Source organism: Dunckerocampus dactyliophorus, chromosome 21 (genome assembly GCF_027744805.1).
Source record: "Dunckerocampus dactyliophorus isolate RoL2022-P2 chromosome 21, RoL_Ddac_1.1, whole genome shotgun sequence".
Classification (NCBI taxonomy): domain Eukaryota; kingdom Metazoa; phylum Chordata; class Actinopteri; order Syngnathiformes; family Syngnathidae; genus Dunckerocampus; species Dunckerocampus dactyliophorus.
In genome coordinates, this window is record NC_072839.1 from 1153339 (window position 1) to 1172500 (window position 19162).

Below are 19162 nucleotides of genomic sequence, written 5' to 3' on the forward strand. Positions count from 1 at the left end.
AACTCAAGTAGAAGCTTCATGCACGGAAAAGTTTTGTTTTTCAATCAATGACGCCGTCGTGTGTAGACTTTAATTACTGAGTCCTAGCTCAGTCACAATCATTCACAAGATCCACACAAACTGTCAGTTGTTCCACATGAAAAAGTCGTCTTCTTTTGAGCTTGCTATTTCCTGGTCAAACATGTAACTTTAAGAGCATTTGCACCAAAACATTACCACAAATTAAGCTGGGAACAGGACGTGCTCCCAGCGATGCTACAATAAAAAAAAAAAAAAAACATACGCTAGCATGCATGCGGCAGCGGGAGCAAAACTGAGTTGGGTTGTACTTAATTGAAGTATTTTAGAATGTACTGATGTTATTTTTCATCAATCCTCATCCACAAATCCATCAAAGTCCTCATCTTCTGTATTCGACACAAAAAAAGCCGTCTTCTTTTCCGTTCGCTACTAGTCTGTTAACTTGTCAGTGTTATTCAGCTCCGAAGCAAAGAAGGAAACTTCTCCTGTTGCTTCTGCCAACTTTATTTATTGAACGCGGCCACCAGACAGCAGCTCAGAACACACACACATCTCTCAGCATCGTCTCTCCTTCCTGCTTGCCCGCAAGGCAAAGGTTAAACAAGCCCCACTACATAGCTGTCCAGCCAATGCCTGTAAGAAATGACACCGTTTATTTCCTGGTGTGCACTGGTCAATACTGTAATGCCGCTTGTTGTGGGGAAGGAGAGACTCACGTCGCCGATGCACTTTAATGGCTTTATTAACAGCGGAGAACACTGCAGGACTTTAAATCCACGCCAACATAAACACACTTCCCAACTCTCTCCAAACTCACAGCTAGCACTGAGCCTAGCTCTCCTGCTCGGGACGCCCACCGTCACTTCCCGTCACTTCCTGATGAACTAAAGCTGTAATGACACTCTGCCGTATAAAAAGTAAAATATTAAAAACAAGCGTAAGACATTACTAGCACAGCTTTGTTCTGTGGGTGGTGGATATATTCTATCATTCTATCATTATATATTATTATTAAGCCTCTAGCTTCCTTTTAGGAAGTAAAAACCTTGGCTATGATTGCACTACATTGTCATGTAGACCTACAAAGTACACTTGGAAGAACAAGAGGTGAATAAATGTATTGCAACTAATGTGAAACTGATGAGGGGTAGGATTAAATAAGCTTTGCTTCTTCCTACTCCTTTTTGGACATGCAAAATTGTGAATTGTACTATGTGATGTGTTACTGTTTGACTCATGCATGTTCAGGATTAAAACCATGAACCATGATAATAACAAGCCTAGTAGTGCTGTACAACTTTTATCCGCAGTCCGCAGTGCCCTCTACTGGTCAACATTATTATTATTATTCCCCCCCCCCCCCCCCCCCTTTTTTTTCTTTTTTTTCCTCTACTGGTCAACATTCAAACTGGACGCCAACCTGTCTATAGAGGCCACCTGTCTATAGCGGCCACTTTTACAGACTCCCTCTAGTGGCCGCTATAGACAAGTTTGACTGTGTATATATATATATATATATATATATATATATATATATATATATATATATATATATATATATATATAATGCTAAAAAAAAATTTGAGGAACATTTCGAAAACACATCAGATCTAAACTGGGGGAAAAATGATCTTGAATATCTTTCCTGGTCCAGATGTGGGAGGAGATCCCCCAGGACACCATCCGTAGTCTCATTAGGAGCATGCCCCCACGTTGTCAGGCATGCGTACAAGCACGTGGGGGCCACACAAACTACTGAGAATCATTTTGAGTTGCTACAATGACATTTTAGCTAAATGGACCAGTGTGCTGCATCATTTTTTCACTTTCATTTCTGGGGTGTCTTTGATTTCCCCCCTCTATAGGGTGATCATTTTCATTTCTATCAAATGATGTGGCATCATTTTGTTACTAAAACATCACCCACTTATTATCAGGAAACATATTCAGCATCATTTTTCCCCCAGTTTAGATCTGATGTGTTTTCCAAGTGTTCCTCTATTTTTTTGATATATACACAGAGAGACGGAGAGCGAGAGAGAGAGAGAGAGATGTGGAAAGCAAAGGAAGAATTTCCGCCCACAGCTGCCCTATTGAATAAATGATTCACACACTCTTGACATGAACTTACAGTGGGTACCAATCTCTACCACAGCATCTCCTTGAACCATGTAGCATCTCTATCAATGCTGAAGGCGACACCAAAAAAAAGTCATTGAACTGTTTTTTTCAAGGGTCACACCTGTTTCCTTGAACCAGAAGCTCCACTCGCGACAGAAACAAAGATGCCGTTGATTATTCCTTGACGTTTTCTGTTGGGGCACAGGCCATAAAACCGATGAAAAGGACAGAAAGGTGACAGAAGGCTGCCGTATTGTTTTTGCTTAAACGGTGGCAGCTGGAAGGGTGATTCCTTGCATGCACTTGTATTTACACAACCACTCACTCCAAGGAGGGAATAACGGACACAAGGAAGTGTTTCAAATCAAAGTACTTTTGAGGAAGTCTGTGTTTACTTTTTGTTTGTGCATGTGAAAGGAAATTTAGGTGAAGTTGGTCTTTTTAGTTCTTTGTGTAGATATAGACATAGAAGATAAGACATTGGATGTTTCTCATAATTTAACCTCCAGAGTGTTCCATCTCGGCAGAGTTTCAAGAATGTCCATTTCTTTAGTGAAAATATTGATCCAGTGCCAAATTATGCAGAACAAAGCAGCATTTCCCAAATTTTGGGACTCAGGACCAAAATTAGGATGGCATTTTACTCCTCAGCCAGTCAGCCAACGTGGTTGTGTTGGTCACTCTTGCACAAACAGCAGGCCCAAGCTCGTTCCACAAGTACTTGCACCATCACACACAACAAAATGAGTATGGGAGTTCAGCATGGAAGTTTCCGTGTCGTCACCACACTTTGACCTTCCTGTCTGACACCCACAGGCAGACATGGACTCGTCGCTAAACATCCATCCAGGGTACATTCTTGTCCAGGTTCAGGTTCATGTACTGAATATTTTACACGGGTGCAGTGCACATGCAGCCATGGTTATTGTGCACCGTAGCTTCCGTATGATTCAGTTTTTGTATCGGTTTTTGTGCACTTTCTCGTTTTTCGAACAATACTGCATGTAACAATTGAGTATGTTTGCCCTGTACTGTAAAAGTGCCCAAACAAAGCACATTGCTGACTCACTGTCCGTACATTTTTTTTATTGATTGTGACTGCTGAATAACCCAACATGGGGTCAAAGAAAGTTGCAAGTGCCAGCAATTTGACAAAAAGGTGAGAAACACAATTGAATTGAGGAAGTCCGCATTATAAGTTTCATCCTTTCCTCATTTATAATCATTTTGCAGTGTTTTTTTACATGGAAAACGATGTTTTTTCTCTATAAAATGTATTTTCTTCCATGTTTTTGGGTGTCTGGGACGGATTCATTGGATTTGTATAATTTCCTACGGGAAAAATTGCCTCGGTTTTTGTATGTTTCGATTTTTGTCAAACCTTTTATAACAAATAAATAATGAAAACCGAGGCACCCCTGTGTTGTGCTCCTAATTCCTCAAATGCATGTTCCTTAAACAGAATCCTTTATTCCAATTATGTTTACTAAATTTGGATTCCTGGAACCAAGTTTCCCATTTTTGATCTTCTGCTGAAAAGTGAAACTGTTTATCTTTTGTTCTGGGAATCAGTGCCCAATGCTCCCCAGCCCTCCCATGACCATGGCTTTGGCAAGCATCCCAGTCGATGCCTCTGAGGACCCTCAAGGACCCCATATAACTGTGTATGCAAACACACAGGCCTTCATAAATAGCTCAATAGCAGCAGCCTCTTCTAGGAGGAGGGGATTTTAACTGGTGAGGCGCCACTGTCGGTGCATCAGTCACAGGGCTACATTGGTCAAGTCAGAGCCTGACAAATCCAGGGTGTTATCGGGCCTTTGTCCAGCCTGCAGCTGTCACTTACCAAGCTCGTGGGAGAGGATGGGGGGGACAGAAGGGAATTTATGACCTATCCCTGTAGCCACAGAGGACTACTGAAGCATTTAGAAATGACACATAAGGGAAGAACAGACCAAAAAGGAGAAAAAATACAATCAGATTTCTTTTGGAATATGCAAGAAAAGAATATGGAGAGGTTGATGGAAACGCATAAAGAGCAAAATATGTCAAACTCTTCCTTTTGATTGCCACAAAATCAAGGCTGATGGGGCGATACGAGCGCATTTCCTCCAGAGACTTAAAAAAAAAATTTTTAATCTACATTCTCTTCCCTTAAAAAAATGACCAGAAGTAATACCAATCTAATCTTTTTTTGCTGCCCTCACAGAAGGTCCCGTATCCTGTCCATCTCTCCCCAAAACCTTTATCTTTCTGTCTTTGAATTAAATGTTAGTCTACAGTGCGATGAAATAAAGATGAGCTACGCCTTTGACTTGATTCGAGATTGCCAAAGGGCTGCAACTTAAGAAGGCCACGCTATTATCTGCTGCAGTGAGGTGCCGAGGCTCGGGCAAAAGGGAATTTCAATCAACAGTGATCAGATAACATTGTGGTTTTAAAGTCACACCGGAACCCCACAGTTCAGCTTCTTTCTCTTTAAGTTAGACGAGCTCCAGCTAGTTCCATCAAACTTTGGACTTGGTCGGACTTTATTCTTGTGATTGCAGCTTTCTGTTGCTCTTATTGTGATTAGTTGGGCCTGACCCCTGACACACATGGGCTCATATGACCAATGTTATGCTCTCTGTGATTGGATTACTCCTTTATTAGCTGGTGTCAGTGTTTATAGGCCAGACTGAGACTCAACATGTGACAGAAGCAAGTGCAGGGACTGTGGCGTTGTTTGCCTCCTCGCTTTAAGCCCCGTGGTGTCGGAGACATCTGCCAAATCCTCCTGGATCAAAGGATGACTATTACCCCGACAGGAATCCACAGCCCCCTCCCCAACTGCAGCTTTAGAGGACTCATGACCTCTGTCAACAGTTCAGGTTGAAAAACACAGGTGGGATGGGAATGGGACATATGTAAATGTGAAAAAGAGTCGTTCGTCGCAAAGCTGCAGTTAACTGGCATCATTTTTACAAATCCACATTGCTTTTAAAGGTCCCTGACATGATTCATCAACTTTGCTTAAAAATGTTACATATTGTTTGTAATTATCTTCTACATTGTTTCTCGCAGTTCAGCCTCATTTCCAGAAGTAGGGCCATCTAAGTACTATCACTCAGGTACACAAACACAGCGGCGTACGAGACAGAGGATGTTTACAGTGATTATAGCGGATATATGAGGGATGTGTCAATACTTTTTGAGGAGGCAGAAACATTTGGAGTTGCAATAGAGAACTTGCAGAACATGGACGTACGCCTTAAGACATGGAGATGAAGATTGGTTGCCTTCAAAGCATATGTTTTGGCATGACTTTTATTTTGATAAAAAATAAACTGAACCAAGTCGACGAGCTACCTTGAGAAGCGTTTGTTTTTACCGTGCTTTAGCTGAGAGGTGTCACCCCGACGACGCCTGAGGCTGAACTGTGAGAGCTAGCTCGTCACGGGTGGCGCCATCAACTATAAATGTCATTTTTGTAAATGTAGCATTCGCTTTCAAATACGGAACAATGTAGAACATAATTACAAACAATATATAAGACATTTCATCTAAATTGAAGAATTTAACAGCCTTGTTTGTGTGCTTGTTGGTCATGTTGGAAACTAAGCTATGGAACTGTCAAGGAGAGGACAGACGTGGAACTGGAGACAGGGAAAGAACATTTACATGCGTTCAGGAGAATCTTACCCAAACTGGAAAGCCAAATTCTGACGTTCCAGCTTTCAAACTGTTTTATTTCTCAGTGGTGTCTAGGTTGCAAATTGTCAAATTGAACCTCTGCCAAGGCCCCCCTTTGTCACCAATTCTGTTCATAATTTCTATGGACAGAATTTCTAGGCACAGCCAAGGCGTAGAGGGAGTCCAGTTTGGGGGCCTTAGGATCTCGTCTCTGCTATTCGCAGACCATGTGGTCCTGATGGCCTCGTCAGGCTGTGACCATCTGCGTTTACTGGGGCGGTTTTCAGCTGAGTGTGAAGCTTCTGGGACTGGACTTAGCACCTCCAAATAAAACCTAGGCCATGATTGTCAGTCGGAGATTGGGACAAACAAGGACTGTTAAAAAAAAAAAAAAAAAAAAAGATGGCAGAGAAGAGAAATAAGGATCAGATTCAATAAACAGAAAGCAATCCTTTCAAAGCTGGGGACCAGCGGAGCAAAGGAAGACTGCAATACAAGAAACTAAGGAAGCACCAGCAAACTGCCAGAGTGAACACACTAAGACACGACCATACAGCTTGAGTCATTTTAGTCAAATCGTGTTATAGTCGGCAAAATAAAGAGTCGTGAGAAGGTTGTAGCCCACTAATTTTATTTACCTTCATGTCTTTTCCTCATGATTCTATCTCGTCCTCCGGCAAGTCACATTTTGAAAACGATAAGCAGAAACAGACATTTGGGACCAAGTCCTGTCGTTCATTTGCTCGCGATGCGGCATCCTGCATGTATGCAAGAGTCACTTGATACATGTAACCTTTTCCTTATGCACAAACACATGGCTTAAATGCAACAAATGTAGTGCTTATTCATTTTCCTTTCACCCGCTGGCCTGTGATACATACAGTACACGTGTATAATAATCACTAAAGCTGTTTGAAGGAAACTAGCAGCCGTGCTGACGAAATAGAGCACCCAAAACAGGACTTTGAAACTACTAAACTATTCTTTTGGTGCAGACGCAAACCTGCTACCAACCGGTAGTCTTGTGAGTCATCGCTATCTTCACCAAATGCCTCTTCGTCTGTGCACGTGATTTTCAAGAATCCACTGAAGTTGGTACACTTCAATGGAGGGAGAAGCCCCTGCAGATAGTCTGGATTTTACTGAGGCCGTCTTTGAACTTCCATGTCTAATTCCCACTTGCTGAAGTCTACCCCCACTGCCAGATATCTCTTGAGGCAATTTTCATTCACATTGGAAAAATATATATTGAATTTCCATGCTGCTGTATTTTTCATTTGGTGGAATCTCTCCCTCGCTGGTCTTCACCCACTCCGCCATCTCTAAAGCACAGAATTGTTCCTAATGAGCAAAAGCGACCCTTTTTTCTTCGGTTGATGGGTGAGTGTGTGAAATGAGTGCAGTGGATCTTATTGTGTAGGGAGTGTATATGGACTTGAGTGGTCTTGTTAGTAGCCAAGGTTGTGCTTTTTTGGGTCGCCCAGCCGGTTCCCGCTGTTGCTTCTGATTGCGTGGGTGCAGTGCTTTGAAACAGGGGTCGGGAACCTTTTTGGCTAAGAGAGCCATGAGAGCCACATATTTTAAAATGTATTTCTGTGAGAGCAACATAATATATTTTAACACTGAATGCATTTTAAAGCAAGAATTTCAGAATATAACAACTCTCTGAATGTATTCTATTTAATAATGTTGTTATACTGAAGCTAACCAATAATACTACTATAATAATCATAATAATAACAATAAAATATCTTATTTTCTGGACTATAAGCACTTTTTTTTCATGGATTGGCCGGACCTGTGACTTATACTCTGGAGCAACTTATATTTATATATATATATATTTATTTATTTTTATTTTTTTTCATTGAAGCCACAACAGCAGGCATTGGCTCTGGTAGAAATTGGATGGATTAAAATGCACGGGAATGTTTTATATTTGGAACATAATTTTTAATACTGTGATTTCTGACATGTTTTACTTTACTTTTAATTAAATAAATGAATTTTCACGCCCAGCCTTCCTGCATGGTCAGAGAGACGACAGGATGAAGGTAATGACATTGGGACTCCAGGTCTATCTTTGTGTATTGTTGTTCCGCGCACTGTGATTGTTTTGAGGGGATGACAGTGCACCTGATTCTGCAGTCTAATGTTCAACGATGACTTATTTCCAAATAATAGTATAAGCATTCTTTGGCAGTAGCAATGGGATTTCTTTTTTGTAGTAACTCAGGTTCAAACAGGCTTTCTTTAGAATAAATTACAAAAGCGGAAGGAACATATTAGTGGATGAAGCCCATTGATTTTCTAATGGGCAGCTCTTCACATAACTGGAAGCATTAGATTCCTCGCACTCTAGTGAACCACTTAATTGCAACCACCGTATAAAGTGACTACTTCCTGCAGTTGTGTCCACATAAGCCATCTGAATCAAATGGGGTATAACTAATACAATTGATTTTGGTAAGACAGTATGAAAGAACATGATAACCAAGTGCTACTTAAGGCCAGGCACTAAGAGCTGTGCACTGTCTACATGCAGACATTTCTTGTGCATTTAATAAAGTTTGATTGGCAGCATGTCCTGCAGCCCGTTATCATCACAAAGGTGTGCTCATTCTAATCATCAATTGTTGCCATAATTACTCCCAGAATCCTCGGTGTCCAAATGAACAATGGCGTCCAGCACTGACGTGCGTACCCCCTGTAAGTGCTTCTCACAATAACAGTGGCAGGTCCTCAATGCATGTTAAAAGGTCCCTGGTATGATTAATCTACTTTGGTTGGATCTTGTTTGTAATTATGTTCTACTGTGTTTGATTTTTGAAAGCAAACGATAAATTTGCAAAAATGACGTATAGTTGATGGTGCCACCAATGACAAACTAGCTCACACAGTTCAGCCTCATTCCAGAAGTGACGTAAACAAACACTTCTTGAGGTAAATAGTTGACTTGGTTCAGTATATTTTTCATCAGAACAGTAGTCATGCCAAAATGTTGGGCTGCTGCCGGATGCTCACAGTATCCGAGTGATACTGTAATTTTGTTTTCTTTTCCAAAAGAGGAAGGTTTAAGACAAAAATGGACGAAGCAAGTTCAGAGGATGAGAGACAGATAGACGCCCACCTCAAGTTCTGTTCTTTGCAGTGATCATTTCACTGATGACTGCTATGAAGGAACACGTTTACTAGAAGCATTTGGTTTGAAAGTATGGTATAAACACATTTTGAAAAAGGATGCTATTCTGCCAGTACACAGGAAGAGAAAGACTAGAAGAACGACGTCAAAGTTGTCACAGAAGAGAGTAAGTCATGTCTTGTCTTGTAAACACTATTCCATGATAGCGACAAGGCTGTAAAGCATTATACATGTTATATAAACATCTTGTCACATCGACATGTATGTTTACAGCGGGGGGCGGCTGCGACGGAGACAAAATATTTTTAAAAATCAGGCTATAAAGACCCTTCTACGCTCATTAAGAAGCTGATTTCAAACAATAATTGAAATATAAGCAGCTCCAGAGTAACTTACACTTATCATTTTGTGTTTGAAGGCGACCAATCTTCATCTCCATATCTTAAGCCGTACGTCCATGTTCTGCAAGTTCTCTAGTTCATCGCCAAATGTTTCTCACTTCTTTTGTCTTTGAAAACTATTTGACACATGGCTCAAATCACTGCAAACATCCTCTGTCCCGTACAGTGCTGTTTGTTTACCGGAGGGATAGTACTCTGATGGCGTCACTTCCAGAAATGAGGCTGAGCAGCGAGAGCTAGCGCAGCATGACCTATAAATGTAATTTTTGCGAATTCACCGTTCGCTTTGAAATATCAAACAATCAAACAATGTATACAATATATAACATATTTAAAGAAAGTTGATGAATCACGTCAGGGACGCTTTTAAATGTTCACTTTCTCTTTTATTCCCGTACATGTATGCTTTTCTCTCGCGGGTGATGGTCCACCTTTGTCCTGACTCACTTTTCTTTCTCTTTTCTCACATGCTCTTGATTAACCTTTCACTTTTTTCTCTCAGCACCAAACCCAACAGCAACCCCCACTACTTTTATCTCCTTTTCCATCCCTCACCCTATCTTCTCCACTCCCACCATCCCCGTCTCCCATCTCTCTGGAGCCCACATTCCTAACCTTTGGTCACATCCCTTTGGTATGCATAAACGCTGGCCTATTATCAAGCGGGTTGTCTCATCGTAATTGTGTGTTGTCGTGCACTGCCTCTGTAGCTGCTGATAAAAGGGGAGCCTGATTAAACTGAAGGAACAGCTATTGATTCCTATTGACAGGCCTCTCAAAGCCTTTTAATGATGGGGATGTAAATGAGGGTTTTCCACGGTGTTTAAAGACTCTGTGCCATAAAAAGCTTACATTCTGCTGTCAGAAAGAGACATGCATCACTCCGAGTGGTGCATGAGGGACACGTTCACTCTTAAAGCATGTTCAATCAAATCACCCAGCGCTCCGGTTCAGTTCAGCCTCGGTACTGTACTGTACGTGATTGGGCCGGGGCGGTTGATGCCGATGGCTGCGTCAGCTATGTACATGTGACATCATATCGTGTGAGCAGTTAATTAAGCGCAACATGGTACAGTACGGTGGATTAACAGGAGCGCAATGAAGGGTGAAGCTTGGTTTCTACTAGAAAGAAGTCGTGTCAGAAAAACCTTCTGTTTCTCTGCCCCCCATGCCTCGAATGGCCTCCAATCTGAACTTAAATTGTCACAATTAGTTTCCTTGGGGAGCCGACCGCTCTAGCCGAAGAAACCGTCAACGGAAATCCTTTGAACAGTGCCTGTGTTCTTTCTTTGCTCTTAATATCTCAATTGGGGGGCACGGCCATCATGAGGGGGTGTGATGACGTCATATATGATTTTTTTTTCTCCTGCCTGTCACGTTAACGGCCTGTCATAACTTCCCCTGAGCTCACTTGTAAGCAAACATTCACTTTCAGAGGAAGGACTTTGTACCAAATGCCACCTGAAAGTGTTTGAAAAGTGCAAAAGGTTTGACAGAGACCTCCGTGGCGTTATGCTGGCTGCTCGGAGCATGTGCCTGAATACAGTGCACCTTGCTGGGCAATGCCAGTCCCCTCTACGCTCTGGTTCTGGTGGTAGTAGTGATGTGGTAGTAGTGATGTCGTGATCTTTCATTAGGACAAATCAACAGGTCCAGTTGGTCAAATTGTTCCAGTCCTTCATACCTCCAAGTGTGCACAAACTACAGTTAAATCTCATTTGACAAAGTAGATATAAAAGTTAGCAGTATCATTAGCAGAAAGTTATCGGTGTTGGTTTGAAAAAAAATCTCAATGTTTGTTTTGTTGTTGTGATTTATTATTTCTGTTTAGTTTATTGATGTATGCTGCTGCCATCCTTGGCCTCGCCACCCTTGTGAAAGATGTCTTGATCTCAGTGGGCCTTTTATCTGGTTGAATAAATGGAGAAAAAAAAAGAAGAAAAGCTCCTTGAAGTGTCTCATTTTACGCGGTCTTGACGAAGACAACCAAACCGAACTGAATCCAATCACACTGCTTAGTGGAAACACGATATGGTCATGATCAGGAAAGCAACATCTGGGCGAGGCTAACTGGTTATATGGAAGGGAATAATGACTGACAGATCAAGGTAGACATGACACAACTGAAAGAGTGGGGGTCAATCACCTGTGATAACACACTGACTCAGTGCCAGGTGTTTTAAGACAGGGCCACCATGACCCATTACCTGCAAATGTCCACCTCCACTATTTGGATTGAAAACAGCTTGTTCCCCTTTCCTCCCCTCAGCAATCAGACGGCTCCCAACAACCATGACCGGATACAAAGGCTCAGGCACGAGTTCCAGCAGGCAAAGCAAGACGACGACCCGGAGGACCACCGCCACTCGTACAGCTTGGATCAGACTTGGGTGAGTATCTGGTGGGATGCAGGCACAGAAATAAATACTGAGTTATGAAACCCCGCACCCAAATGTGGCCTCAGTATCAACTTGAGCCGTCATTCCAGGACAAATGTCCAAGCAGCAGCCTTTAACTTGGAACTAATTGCCTATTTCTCTGTGCCATTCCAGTCTGAGAAACATAACACACTTGCTCTCGGAATGAGCATGGAAGACGTTTGATGCCAGCTGAAACGTAGCAAAGGAGGGGGGCAAATTGAAGACACGCTGCTCATTATGATTTTCCTTTGACGTGATAGAAGTCATTTTTTGAATTAGCGGTTTTAAATTGCATTTTTTAAAAGGTTCTTTTAATGTTGGATTGATCTACAACAGCAATGGGATTTACTTTTCATCACTGAAATAATACAAGAAAGTTAATTCCTTCATCAATTTGGACTTGATCTCATGTTCCTCATATTTTTAGTTGGGAAGAAATACTTTCTGATATTCCAGCCATTACGCTGTTGTTCCATTGTCCTTTTACTTAACGGATACCAACTGCTGTGGCTGTGCGAAAGTGCGTTGGTCAAGCTCACGTCGACGCCCTAAAGAGCTGCGCTGGACTACAACTTAACAACTCGGGCTAGCGCTCCTCAACTCTCATTTAGGCGCTACCCGCACGGAAATGTTTTCAGGTCAAAGCATTTTATGGTTTCAGTCTTTCATCCGCACAGAAACGGCGTTCTGGGCGACCTGAAACACCTTTTCTTTCTTATGGGGGGGGGAATGCCAGCTTGTCGTTTCCGTGTTGGTAAGCGAAAACGATGATGTCACCGACCCGTCGCCGCCACGTGACTAGAAGTGAGCTTTGTCGACAACCGACATAATAGCTGAATATTTCGACGGAGATGACTGACCCCAGTCGACATTCTCCTGATATTCCCTTGTCTTATTCCCCAAAATGACTCGCAGAAGTAATTCCACTTGGGCGTAAGTCTAGATGAGCCTTGGAAAGCAGAAGACGACGGACTTCTTCTTCTATAGTTTGGTGTGCCATGTGGTTCCGTCTGCATGTTCATAGGTGTGCCTTGTGTATTACATCCTTTGCACCCGGTGGCGTTCTCGTCTGGATGCAACTACTTACTAATCCATAACGGTGTGTATGGACATTTTGGAGCGGATCCAAGGAACGTGACCGTGTGGACAGGGCCTTAGTCGAGGTCGGTGGGCCCGGGTTTTGGGCCCCAACGGGTGCAGGGGCCGGATTGTGTGGGTTCTATTTTTTGCAACATGTTCCACATGCTTTTTTCTGGAGGAAAAATAGAAGTTGTTGAGATAAGTTGAGAAATGCTAAAAACTGCAGGTCAAACTGGCGACCTTGAATGTCAACGTAATTAGCTTCAGTGGACTTGGTATTGAGTGCTTGGCTGACATGGCAAAAGATATGTTTTTGTTTTTCTTACTGGTGTAATAAGTTCCTGTGAGCCTTAAGAAAATACCACCACTCAAACCCCCACCCACCCTGACAGGGCTAAATTTATTTCCTCTGGATTTGTTTCCACGTTAGCCCCAATCATAGGCTAAATCTGAAATTGGACATCTTTCCTTGTCGCTTTCTCAGTCCCTTTCTTCCCAAGCTCACTGTCCAAATGAGATACCATCTGTTTGTACAGCACTAAGCAGTCTCCCTTTTCCTCCCTCACCGTCTGAGCTTCTAATTGCGTGTGATTGTTGACATTGTTGAGTATACCCCCGTTACTCTGGTGGTAATATGAGCCAGGGCTGGCCTGGGAGTACTGAAGTCTATTTTATTAGTTGGCTTTCATGTTATTTTAGTCATCCTCAGCAAGGATCCACAACGGCAAAACTTGTTTGGGATAGATACAAGCCCGTCTATGTCACATTTTGGAACCGCTCAGGGGAACTCTTGGGAAAACTTATTTTAAGCTGACTCCAAGCTCGAGTCTGGATCTGGAGCCAAGATCTTGACTGCTTCAACAGATCAATCGTACTCCTACGGACTGAATTGACGGTTTTACCATTAATCTTTGTTCTTTATGAATCTTCTTTTTTTTTTTTTTTTTTTTTTTTTCTTTTTTTTTACCCCTGTCCTGTCCAGCCTTTAAAGCAGATAGAATTGTATACCTAAATGCCGTCAAGTGCTCAACAGATTTACTCTGCCAGAGAGAAGTGTGATATACACTTCCCCTGTCATACAAAATTTATTCGACCTTGATGCTTGTTATAAAGCAAATTTGGAGCGACCGGACCGGAGCAGGAGGGGACAGAGAAGAAGAGAAAAGGAAACAGGGGGGGGGCGAGAGGGGACAAAAACAAAAAAAAGAGAGACAAGAGACAAGGACAACAGCAGCAACAACAACAATTGTGACAGAACAACAGAAACATACAGAACGACATCAGCAAATAATTGTCTGTGACAACTATAAAGACGAACAAGGATTAAGGACAAATCAATATCAACAACCACAATGACAAAGCTGTCAATGACAATCAGACATAATAGCAGTCATGAAATGATGAACTATGACAGTGATCACAATGACAATACTGCATTGAAACAGTCGCACACAATAGCAGTCATGAAATGATGAATTATGATAGTGATCACCATGATAATACCGCATTGAAACAGTCACACATAACTGTAGTAATGAAATGATTATCCATGATAGTGAATAGAATCAAAGTTACTGTAATGCACATCATTGTAAAAAAAAAAATATACATATACACATGTATATACATACATACACATACATACATATATATATACATATATACATATATACCGCACATACACACATACATATATATAGTCATACTGCTGATATCACCGTCGCTGTAATAAAACCAACAACATAATAACACCCTGGTTAACTCAGTGAGTAATGTGGGGAAGTACGTATGTACTGTGAGTGTGCATATGTACAGGTATCTCTGTATGTGAGGAAGACTTCATATATATGTAAAGGTGCAGGAATGTGTGGGCGTGTGATTGTCACTGAGAGTGCATGAAAGGAAAGGGGCCGCCTTCTACCTCCCAGAGAGCCCCGCCCCAAATAGCAAGGCCGGGCCCCGGCCGCCAGAAGGCCACCAGGCCCATAGGGGCAGGCAGCACAAAGATCAGTGCCCCAAGAGCCAGCCCAGAGAGCCCCCCCCCCGGGAAGACCAGTAAGGGGCCGAAGAGAGGTAATCCCAGCCAAGGACAGGGCGCCAGCGGGCCGGAGGACTGCCAACCCCTGAGACCAGCGAGAGATCACACCCCACAAAGGCAGACGGGTACCGGGGGCCACAAACCGGCAGGCCCAGAGACGCCTCCACAGCTGGAAAGAAGCCCGCCCGCGCCGGAAGCGCCAATTCCCGCCCACCGCCACCCCCACCCCCAGGGAGCGGAGCCCGGCCCGCCCCGGGCCAACCCCCGCCCGACCCCCGACACAGGGCCGCCCCGCCAAGGGATGCAGGAGGCACACCCTCCACCCACCCGGCGGAGGCACGGGCGGCAGAGATGTATCGCCCAGCACCTGACCCCACGGATCAAACCCCTGTATGCCCCCCCCCCCCCCCCCCCCAAAAAAAAAAAAATAAATAAATAAATAGCTAAAATAAATAAATAAATAAAAGTACACACACGCACGCACATACACACTCCTACGCACCCACACACACGCACATAAACACTCCTACGCACAAACACACCCCTATGCGCACGCTCATACACACTCTTTATGAATCTTCTAATGTAATGTAAAAGTCGTCTATTGAGTCACAGTGTGTGCTGTACTTTACCTCGTCTGTTTATTTTTAGCTTACTGTTGAGCTGTCCGGAAAGCACACACGTTTAAGCAAAATACAAACCATTCTTTTCAAAATCTTGCATTGTTATGTTTGGCGATTAGACTGAAAAATTTCTTGCACCTTTTTTGTCACTTGCTGGGGGTGTCATGAGGGGTGTCACCAGACTAGACGATGCATGAGACTGTGTCTACGAGAACGAGACCAGATTTTAACATTATGTTTAAGAAAAGAACAATTTAAAAACATAAAAAATATATGACAATATATTGCAAGCTACCAATTCAATTTCTACTAAGTTACACCCTTCTGCACTCTGTGTGTATGCTAGCAGCCCCGCCTACACTCACCGAGACAAAGAGACTGTATGACTGACAAAAGGGCTCACTCCATTCATACCATTGTTCTGTGGAACAAAGATGTCAAGATGCTGAAACCAATGCACAGAGTGAACTCTCTTCCCGCCTGTTTGGAGGAGAGAGAAGCATGTACATGGCAATATAATAAAGCTGGTAAAATGATCCAGTTCATTTTCATTTACGATTAATGGGGGTATCACAAGATCTCACGAGAGTAAAATGTGATGAGATTCCTCGTTCAGAAAAAAACATCTCATGAGCACTAGGCCTGGGCGATAATAAATTCACCGCACAATAAATGAAAATGAATTGGACCATTTTTCCGGCCTCGATATATTGCCATGTGCATGCGTGTCTGTTTTCCTCGTCTCCCGCCTCCAAACTGGCAAGAAGAGGCACGTTTGTTCCATAGAACAACAGCATGAACGGAGTGAGCCCTTTTGTCAGTCATACAGTCTCTTTGTCTTGGAGGATGGAGGCGGGGCCGCTAGCATAGAAATTAAATTGGGACACTGCAATATATTGTCATGGTTTTTAAAAATATTTTATCATTGTACTTTTCTTCAAAGTAATGCTAAATGAAAATAAATAAATCTGTCTCGTCTCATGGACTGAGTGTCTCGTGACACCCCAAGTGATTCATTACTTAAATCATTATCACCCCAGACCTTCCGCCCCCACAAGACTTTCTGAACGAGAAATCTTGTCAGGCTTTAATTTTGCGAGATCTTGTGGCACCCTGAGTAAAAGAACATGCCTGGTGTTTCTTTCAATGTGGAAAAACAAATGAAAATGTGGAAAACCACTCCCATAGTTTATCTTCTGTGAATGACGTAATACGCCACATTGATCTCGAAGTCCATCACACAACCACCAAGTCAACACTCACAATTAAAAGTTGCCACTTCTTGTTTTTCTTTTTCTCCCGCTGCTCGGGGAGAGGGAGTTTCCAGATGTTCACATCAAATGCTCAGCGTTATCCAGACCTGCTTGTGTCTCTCTTGCGCTCTGAGGGCAGCAATAAAATCAATTTTAGAGCTGTTGGGTTTGCGCGCCAATAAGCATGACCACGCAGATAAGTCAGAGCGCCATGCACAGCGACTGCAGCTTGTAAAGTCTTTTTCTTACTTGTTTCCATTCATCAAGATGGTCTCTGCCACTGTTCGGGTGAACTTGGAGAAACGGGTCTGCTAGCACAACATTTAGCTTGTGAATATTTGCAACTTCTTCTTAGCCGCCATGTAACCAAATAAAAAGCTAAAACAGCAATATATTTTAAAAACATGCATGCCAGCTATACCACTGCCGTTATCCTGCAACGTGATTCTCATGCACCGTTTTGAAAATGTGTGAAAATAATACAAATCCTGGTGTATGTTACGAGTCACCAAGATTACTTGGCTGCTTTCCTATCCTCCTTTACGTTGTTTTCATGAAGTGTTACATCAGTGTAATTCATATTTCATATAAATGTATTGTATTTTTGGGGGATAAATCCTGTGGTTCTCCTTCTGACTCATAAAATGTGTTTTTAATGCCTCCTTAAGTACTTAAACATAAGCTGTTTTTCTATACATTTACACATGTGTACACATGTGTGCTGTATAGTAATCCTTTGCCAATTTGCGCTTTGAATTTTGCAGCTTCACACTATCAGAGTCTTTCCAAATATATTCATTAATAAACCAACAGTGTTTTGTGGTTGAATACGGCCTATTATTAAATATATTATTCAATTGTACGTATTTTTGGGCTAAATGAAGCATGTTCCAGTGTAAAAATGGCTAAAGTGAAAGAATCCCGGTTATATCCCAGTGCTACTTTTTAGCTAACAGTAGTAGCATTGCCATTTATTCACATGGACAAAAAGTGGTCTTACTTGGTGATATGGAGATAACCAAGCACAGCAAGAAAACAGGAAAGAGCAGACCACACTTCTTGCTATCTGATGCTTACTCTGCCCCAAGCGACAAACCTCGGCGACCACCAAGAACTGAGCTTGTTTGTAATCAATTGGCGGAACCGGGTTGTCATGTAGACTTGAAAGGAAAAGTGCACTTTGTTTTTTTACATTTTGCCCGTCATCCACAACACTCATGTGAGACATAAACACACACGTCCATCTCTTTTGTGTGTGTTCTAAAGATATAAAAACAGGTAAAAAGAGGCAGGTAATGAATGCATGTAATGGGACACGCCTATTCCAGCTAGAAAGGTGGCTGTCGCTGTAGCTCGGTTAATGTGCAGCTCACGTTATGGAAATGGAGCCTTGTTGGAGCTTTTTGGAGGTTTTTTCAGAAGGCTTTCTAGGTGTAATAGGTGTGTCCCGTTATGTGCTTCCTCTTTTTAGCTGTTTTGATATCTTTAGAATGAAGAGAGTCCTATTAAGGTATGTCTGTGCAACTCTTTGGATTGTATTTCTAATCTATCAGCTGCTTTTTTGGCCCCCACATTTCTGATCGCTACAAAGAATTTTCATCCTCACTGCGACGTTTAAGCACCCTGCATCCAGGCAATAAGGGAGAGAGAGAGCCAAGCGTTGCATATCTTCATCATTTTTCACATTATTGGATAAAAACAAACACGGACGGTCCTTGATTTGATTTGAGCACATGTCTTGTTTGACATGACATTTTATTCCAAGATCTAACATGGAATCATTTGATTGTCCTTCCCGGTCTAATGCCATTACATTGACTGATTTTCTCTCCTTGTAATTTCTCATGCATGGCGTCATCCACCTCAACCCTTCTTTTTCAAACCACATTGTCACATGTCCAGATTCCTCATCACTTCCTCCCAAATCACATTACAGGCATTCAGGCTGAATGACGAATTTTCTCCCTTGCAAATCATCCTTTCTCTTCGTTTTACTTCATCGGATGTACTTTTCCAGTCGTGTTGTTCTAGACAAATTTTCACCATATGTGTCCAATTTGCTCCAGAATTGAAAAGTGAGGAAAGGACCTGCTGTTGACGCTGAGTGAGATGTAATTGCGTTGTTATTGCAGCTGTCCGAGCGAGGGGAAAAAGCAACCATTTTGCTAGAAGACAAGACGAGTCTAACTTGGCGTCTTTGCTGACAGGCCTTCCAAGTGCAGACGCATCTTTAACCCGTCACTCCTTCCTAACAGTACGAATACGGCCCGACTGCCCCACACCCATTTCAGAGCCAGTTTCACCACCGACACCGGTACCTGGGTTTTTCTTACTAATTTGTTCCAAAAGGTCAGATGAAAACTTGAAACGTATGAAAAACAAAGCTATTTT

At 42.5% G+C, this 19162-nt stretch overlaps 1 protein-coding gene across 2 annotated transcripts in view; it reads left to right on the forward strand.

Annotated features, from left to right (window-relative positions):
* The window catches only part of LOC129173895 (partitioning defective 3 homolog), a 308256-nt gene that overhangs the window by 278480 nt on the left and 10614 nt on the right, over nucleotides 1-19162 (forward strand). For both annotated transcript variants that reach the window (XM_054765212.1, XM_054765211.1), the window contains one exon: nucleotides 11627-11747. In XM_054765212.1, the coding sequence (XP_054621187.1) occupies nucleotides 11627-11747 (121 nt within the window). The remainder of the gene's footprint in view (nucleotides 1-11626; nucleotides 11748-19162) is intronic.